This window comes from Haplochromis burtoni, unplaced genomic scaffold, assembly GCF_018398535.1.
Source record: "Haplochromis burtoni strain Fernald_Lab_line unplaced genomic scaffold, NCSU_Asbu1 Contig_2, whole genome shotgun sequence".
Lineage (NCBI taxonomy): Eukaryota > Metazoa > Chordata > Actinopteri > Cichliformes > Cichlidae > Haplochromis > Haplochromis burtoni.
In genome coordinates this window covers 3,806,741-3,814,763 of record NW_024582363.1, presented here as the reverse complement: position 1 = coordinate 3,814,763, position 8,023 = coordinate 3,806,741, and the positions used below count along the sequence as shown (strand labels likewise).

The following is an 8,023-nucleotide window of genomic DNA, read 5'->3' as shown; positions in this document are numbered from 1 at the left end:
AATTTAAGATTCAACACCTCTGAGGAATTAGAATAATTTCTACCTGGCTGTAGTGGGTCCTCAATGTAGAGCATGGAGGGCCTGTAGCCATCCAACATGTTCTTCTGAACCTCGTCTTTGGCAACGTAGCACCCGCCGTCTTTTATCCTGATGCCTGTTTTCAGGTAGTTGAAGTTGCGCCCATAGAGCTCAAAGAATTCAATGAGCAAAACACCAATGTTGATGTTGAGACCAAACACATCCTCCCTGTAGTGAAGCTGGAAACAAAGTACAGGTGGTTGTTAGAAGTACTGTAAATCAGTAAGTTAGCTGCAATTCTTGTTTCTCAGTTTAAACTGCAAATTTCTGAACATTTTATTCACAGGTAAGGGTTTTTATATTTTGTAGTCTTTGTATTTTGTTTCGGAACATTGGGCGGCTGGGTTTAAACTACAGAACCAACCTGCAGAAAGCTGACAGCCATGAGAAAGAGACTGTAGGAGCCAATTCCACCAGTAAAAACCTCATTGAGGTCCCGTTGCAGTAGAAACTGCTTCAGCACCAGGACCAGATAAGGCAGCACAGGATATTTCTACAGAATAAAGACAATAGGGATTATTATATTGTACATTTTTATATAAAGCAGCCTCACGAGAAAGCAAGCATCTTCAGGATTCAGGAAGACCTCGGGGTGATCCCACACAGATTAAGGTCTAAGATCAACTACAACAGTGCTCAAACAATGTACACATCTCTAAAAGAAGGAACTCAGCCTTACAGGTGTTAATAAAGAAAAATACATTCAAAAAAAAAAAAGGATCATACATAAAATACACTGAACAGAAACTGTACTGTAAACTGTACCTCTTTGAATTCCTTGATGAGACGTGCAGCTTTCACTCCACTCGTCACATTGAAGCTGATGTCCACTTTAACTTCAGTGTAAGAGTCTGTCAGTTTAATGATGGGAACCTGGAACATGCGTAACACAGAATACGAATCCCTCACACTTGTTATAAAAGACATATTTTAAATCTGCACCTATAAACTACTTTGTGTCCAAGTGTGTCTGTAAGTGTGAAAACAACAGGTTCACATGCAATCATACACAACTGATAATCCTCAACTAAAATCCACTTGATATTCACTTTCAACTGCTTATCGGCTTTTTAAGAACCATAATAAGCGACAGTTGCAAAGCAGAAAAGGCTTTTACTAAATCTTCTGAGGTGCTATAAACCCAAATGTTAGGAAAAATCTATTAACAAAGCACAGATTGTTAATTAAACTTTTGAAATTGGTTGAAAAAACAAAAAATGATGTGATATGAATGACAATGTTAGCTTCAAGATCATTACATGCTGTGCCACTGCTAGAACCACATCACTTTAGTTTGGATGAAATGTACTCTGTCATTTGTAGCAACAAAACACTTGAAGCATACCAAAGTTCTGATGCTGGCATTTCTCTTCATGTGCATGTCTGTACACATGCCTGACTATAATAAGACAACTACGCTTATCAGCGTCATCAGTGATTTCATACAGCGGCTTGCCTGAATTGAAGACACTGAAAACTAAGGCGAATTGCTCTACATGAATCTGATTTATTGCAGATAATTAGTAGCTTGCAATGATTCCATGTTTGCTTTTTCCACAGGTTGTGGCTTTACAGATTTATACCTCTAAACACAGAAGAAAAACTGGAAATGAAGTCTTACTGTGGCTTTGTCCAAAACTTTGATGGAGTTTTCATCTGCGACGTTTTTCTTTCGGAGCGCCTCTTCTAAAGTCCAGAGAGGGAGTGACTCCCACTTCCCAAAAACTACCAGGTCAATGTCACTGTTGAGAGGGGAAAATGAAGAGGAGGAAAAAAAAAAGTTATTTTAATCCAACTCTTCTATATGAGTCCCTCAAAAACACCAACACAACGCAGAAGCATTTCTGGTTTATCTTCACAGCAAAACATTTAGTTTCAAGTTTGTCATGTGACAAAAATATTGACCCTCACTAAACTAAAAACAATGCAGCTTTAACATTAGGTGCACAACTAAAATAACTTCAGCTGAAATTTATCGTCGCACATAAAGACACTGCACATTGTTCCTCTGTACAAGTGAGTGTGGCGTGATTTTGCTAAAATGTTCTACTCCACTCAACAGGTATTATATGATAAACCAGCTGGATTTGAAGTTCACTTGTTCCATAATTTGTAATTAAGTACACAAAAGTTTTATATAATCCTCATCTTTCTTATACTGCCCTGTCTTAGCCCCGAAGTTCAAAAGTAATTTTAAGGCTGTGGGTTCTCAAACTGTGGTCCAGTCTCTGCTGAGCATTACAAGCAGGGTGTGGACGTGTGAAGCCCAAATGTGTGACTCAGAAGAATTACTTGTGACATCATTTCAAAATTTGAGCATGAGCTTCCATCACTAACTGCATACACAAAACAAATGCCAAGGAAACGCACAAGTGGTCCACCTTAAACCTATCCTGTGTGTTAGATAACTGCAGATAGATGGCAGATGGCTTTGGTTCCCTCTTGTGGAAAAGCAATGTGCAGCTCCTGACAGAGCCTTTTAAGAGTCAGCCAATGTGTATTAAGTCAGCAGTGCCATGTGTCACACACAAGCACCCAGTACAAACAAGAGGCATGCAAACAAAAATATACACGCAGACCACAAAACACTCGACTCTAGCAGCTCAATACAAACAGTCATGTCTCTAGAAATGATCCAAAAATGTCAAAGAAATCAGTCAGTGAAAAATAAAGCATTAATGAACAGCTGAGCCCTTTTAAAGCGCTCAGTATGGTGTTAAGAGTTCACTAATGCAGGTGGCATGCCTGCCTGTGTGTTGAGGGGGGTGGGGTGTTGTTGTCTTCTTGTTGTCTGTCAGCAGTGGGGAGCCACTCTGAGTAAATCCTTTACGAGCTCCAGGATCAGTGGTGCTAAAATTACTAAACCAGCTGACCCTCAAAGCCTGGCTAGACAGAGCACTTTCTCCATAGGTGAGTTAAGTAACTGTGGTAATAAGCCAGTTCAGTTACAGTTTGGCAAAAATGATGAATGCTGCATAGCTCACCTTGTTGGCAGATAAAGACCAGTGCTGAAACTCCCAAACACTTCCACCTGAAGATAAAGGACAAGCAGTTACACACATGTAGATATTTTTTTGTTTAGGATAAGAAATGCAGATAACGCATGTCACAAAGGTCTTTTTAATCACAATGTTTCTTTAAACTCCTACACACCTTTATAGCTCTGACAACCCATGACATAGATTACCCTGCTGGCAAACTGAAACAAGCACTATGATAGCTTTCCTTGATTTTCCCACGCTACAACTGACTACAACAAAAACCTGTTCTACAGCGTGCATGAATAGATTTTTACAGCTCAACATAGCAGTGATTTAGTGGCAGGCTTACACAAATTGAACAGCTTTTACAATAACAACAGCCTTTTTAGCTACTAATCTTATAACCTGCACTCTGTTAATGAAAATACATCTTCAACCTTCCCTTTTAACCTCTCTCAGAGCACTACACAAATAGAATTAAGCCATGGCCCACATTTAATTCCCTTAAACCTCCTCTACACATTCCACTATAACCCAGAAGTATAAACTCTGGTTTACAGGACTGTCACATGTAGAGCATTAAGCTGAGTGTAGAGCCATGACCGAATGAATGAATAGTAGTTCTTGAAGATTTCTGTGAAGGGTGAGGTAACTATAGGTGGTTAGGAAGGTGAAAAGAGTCGTTTGATCCCAGTTTGGCATCTCCAGTAACACTTTCACTTGTGGCCCAAGTGTGGTGAATAACTGCCAAGTTATTGCATACATACCATTAACATTTCTTGGTGCTTTTTGAATGAGACAATCCTACATGTTTACCTGGCAAGATTTCAATTTGGTACAGCAACAGCGTGACTGCTGGACTTCTTGGCATCTAAGCTAATTAAACAGGCATCACACTGACCTAATGACAACGCTGCTCCTGCTCACTTCATGGTGGGGGGGGAAAAAATAAAAAAATAAAGCTGACCACAATTGGGACAGTGTTGTGCTCCTCATTTAGGAGCTGCTATTCCCAGGGCAGACACACTTTGAAGCACACTGCTCTATCAGCAGGATCAAAGTCAGCGGGTACAATAATGCCTGAGGTGGCAGTAATAAAATGACCCAAACAGTACTGTGCAGCAGCGAGATAACAGGATGCTTTATAAAAGCCTGACGCCTGTAGCCATTAGCTACATCACAAACAGCCTGATTAGTATTGTAAACCAACACTGGTATCTGACAGTTACAGGTCCTTCGCAAAAAAATTAGCATATTGTGATAAAGTTCATTATTTTCTGTAATGTACTGATAAACATTAGACTTTCATATATTTCAGATTCATTACACACAACTGAAGTAGTTCAAGCCTTTCATTGTTTTAATATTGATGATTTTGGCATACAGCTCATGAAAACCCAAAATTCCTATCTCAAAAAATTAGCATATCATGAAAAGGTTCTCTAAACGAGTAAGACACAGAAAGAAATTTCTGAACGAATAGGCTGCTCCCAGAGTGCTGTATCAAGTCACCTCAGTGGGAAGTCTGTGGGAAGGAAAAAGTGTGGCAGAAAACGCTGCACAACGAGAAGAGGTGACCGGACCCTGAGGAAGATTGTGGAGAAGGACCGATTCCAGACCTTGGGGGACCTGCGGAAGCAGTAGAGTCTGGAGTAGAAACATCCAGAGCCACCGTGTACAGGCATGTGCAGGAAATGGGCTGGTGCCGCATTCCCCAGGTAAAGCCACTTTTGAACCAGAAACAGCGGCAGAAGCGCCTGACCTGGGCTACAGAGAAGCAGCACTGGACTGTTACTCAGTGGTCCAAAGCACTTTTTCGGATGAAAGCAACTTTTGCATGTCATGGTGCCAGAGTCTGGAGGAAGACTGGGGAGAGGGAAATGCCAAAATGCCTGAAGTCCAGTGTCAAGTACCCACAGTCAGTGATGGTCTGGGGTGCCATGTCAGCTGCTGGTGTTGGTCCACTGTGTTTTATCAAGGGCAGGGTCAATGCAGCTAGCTATCAGGAGATTTTGGAGCACTTCATGCTTCCATCTGCTGAAAAGCTTTATGGAGATGAAGATTTCATTTTTCAGCACAACCTGGCACCTGCTCACAGTGCTAAAACCACTGGTAAATGGTTTACTGACCATGGTATTACTGTGCTCAATTGGCCTGCCAACTCTCCTGACCTGAACCCCATAGAGAATCTGTGGGATATTGTGAAGAGAAAGTTGAGAGACGCAAGACCCAACACTCTGGATGAGCTTAAGGCCGCTATCGAAGCATCCTGGGCCTCCATAACACCTCAGCAGTGCCACAGGCTCATTGCCTCCATGCCACGCCGCATTGAAGCAGTCATTTCTGCAAAAGGATTCCCGACTAAGTTTTGAGTGCATAACTGAACATAATTATTTGAAGGTTGACTTTTTTGTATTAAAAACACTTTTCTTTTATTGGTCGGATGAAATATGCTAAGTTTTTGAGATAGGAAATTTGGGTTTTCATGAGCTGTATGCTAAAATCATCATATTAAAACGATAAACGGCTTGAACTACTTCAGTTGTGTGTAATGAATCTGAAATATATGAAAGTCTAATGTTTATCAGTACATTACAGAAAATAATGCACTTTATCACAATATGCTAATTTTTTTGAGAAGGACCTGTATAAGTTACAGAGACCACTGTGTCAAAGGTAGTATGGCCATAGAGCTCGGTCTCTGTCAGCATTTATGACTCCACAAAGTACTTTGCAATAAAAGCTATTTGCAGAAACTGTCCTTTTCAAGCACTTCCTTAAAATTCACTTAAGAAAGCATGTTAACACTTTTCACTGTGTTACAAATCATTTATTTGTGCAAAAAATAAAATAAGATACGGTAAAATAGACATTAGATAGCTTTCAGATTAAAGCTAATAATCTGAAGTGGTGCTTTCACTGACAAACCCCACAAGTGGATTTTTTTCCCCAAAAAATAAATCTATTATCTCTCAATATCCAAACCAACATTCTGCCTAAAGAAAACTTTTGCAGTTGTTAGGGTTTAAGAATAAAATATACCTCAGCACTTGGCCACAAGTCATGGATGACTTCCTTGATTCTGTCCACCACCTCCAGTCTCATTTTCTCTTCCTCTGGCCGTGGGGAGATGTAGTTATAGAAGTCTATAATCTCCTCATGTAGCCTGTAGAGAACAAAACAGTGCTGTCAAAATAGTGGAAGAATACCAGACTGAAATAAAACTTAAAATATAAGGTATCATTATTTAAAAAAAAAAAAAAAAAAAAAATTTAATCTAAAGTTTAGTCATTACTGCATGAAATCTTACTCCATCTGGTTGTTTGTGACAGTACAGCAGTACAATAATATATCATATAGGACATATGCATCCAAATCCATATACCAGTTAAGTAGAGGCAAAGAATGAAAATAAAAATGCAGAAACCACCACTATGTAAATTTGTGTTTAAATTAAAAACACACCACACAGCAACAACAGTTAAAAATACATTACTAAAAGTAATTAGTAAAAGTCTAATGCCAAAAACAAAAGGTAAAATTTCTCTCATTGGGTTGAACCATTCTGGGATCCTCTGACAGTAGCATTGCAAATATGTAATGCCAGGAAAAGGATATAACTAGCAGCAGTGTTTCTGCATATAAGCTTTAGTTGCTGAAAATCCAAATGAGAGTATGATCTCCAGGCAAATTATTATAATATTTGAACAGTTTTTGCAAGGACAATTGTTTAGAAGATGCAAGCACTGTATTCATGCACATTTTGCAGTGAGCAGGCCAAAAATTAAAGACAACTCAGCAGGCTGGATCCAAAGACTTGACCTTCCCTTGGCAAATAAATTCATGCTTATCAGTACAATCAAAAAAATAGAAAATAAATAAATAAAATGTTTTGACTGAATTTCATATTATGACAGAGCATACGAGTTGCCTAATGGTGTTCTGAGACACGTAATATCTGGGTGTTATTCCTCCAAATAGCATGCGAGTTTTAGTCTTCCAAAAATAACATAACTAGTGGTGTTTTAAGTTTAAAGCCAACCATTTATATTTGGTAAACTGTCAGGCAGCGTAAAAACAACAGGAACCTCTACAGTGCATATGTCCATTTAAAAGAAAAAGGGGGAAAGTAGTAAGGGCTAAGCTTTTGTCCTTGGAATGGGTCACTTTGTCCACGTGTGTTGACATTTTCACTGACCAGTCATGTCTACATACACATAAGGAGAGACAAGTTTGTGTGCAGACAATTGACACACGTTAGGCCAAAATTAACCAATTCATATTAGACAGTGATACCAGTAAAGAAAAGAAAGCATATGACAGCTGGTATTGCTGACTGTTGTTTAGATTCCACTCCAAAGAGCTTGTGTGTGTCATCTTACTGGGGCTTTATACATCAAGCTCTCCTCACCTGATAGTTAAGGAAACTGAGCCTCACCTTCATCATTTCTTGTTTTCAGAAACTTAACTGTACCTACAATGCAGAACTCTCTCCCCCTTTAGTCAAATACCATCTTGATGTCCTTAAACTAACCCCTGATTTGCTGGACAAAAACATTGTGTGTACAATTTAACAGTTAATCTAAACACAAAAAGATGGCTACTTAAAATAATAATAACAATAATCATAATTAATTATAAAGTAGGCACTCCTATTTTATTAATTAAGACAATTTTATGAAACACCCCAAACTCTGAAAGGGGCACATCATGCCCTATGCTAGATCAAAGTAGCATAGGGCATTTAACTTGAGCAATGATTAGACTAGGAAATTAAGTACACTTTTAAAATCAGGAATTCTAGTTCCATTAGCAGAGGGTCAAGTAGGATGATTTCTAAAAATATTACTACTGTTCTAACTGTGATAAATGAAAACTTTAATATTTAACTGCTATTCTTGGGTCTCAATGCTGCTCAACTGGCTGTTCGTAAGTGAACGAGTTACTGAAAATGCAAAGAAAAA

At 38.9% G+C, this 8,023-nt stretch overlaps 1 protein-coding gene across 1 annotated transcript in view; it reads right to left on the bottom strand.

Annotated features, from left to right (window-relative positions):
* tent4b (terminal nucleotidyltransferase 4B) overlaps window positions 1–8,023 on the bottom strand; it is a 36,662-nt gene that overhangs the window by 4,135 nt on the left and 24,504 nt on the right. Inside the window, exons 2-7 of the mRNA XM_005912985.2 lie at window positions 6,102–6,225; window positions 3,063–3,109; window positions 1,700–1,820; window positions 844–951; window positions 443–571; window positions 44–257 (exon numbers count right to left, since the gene is read on the bottom strand). Coding sequence (XP_005913047.1) covers window positions 44–257; window positions 443–571; window positions 844–951; window positions 1,700–1,820; window positions 3,063–3,109; window positions 6,102–6,225 — 743 coding nt within the window. The remainder of the gene's footprint in view (window positions 1–43; window positions 258–442; window positions 572–843; window positions 952–1,699; window positions 1,821–3,062; window positions 3,110–6,101; window positions 6,226–8,023) is intronic.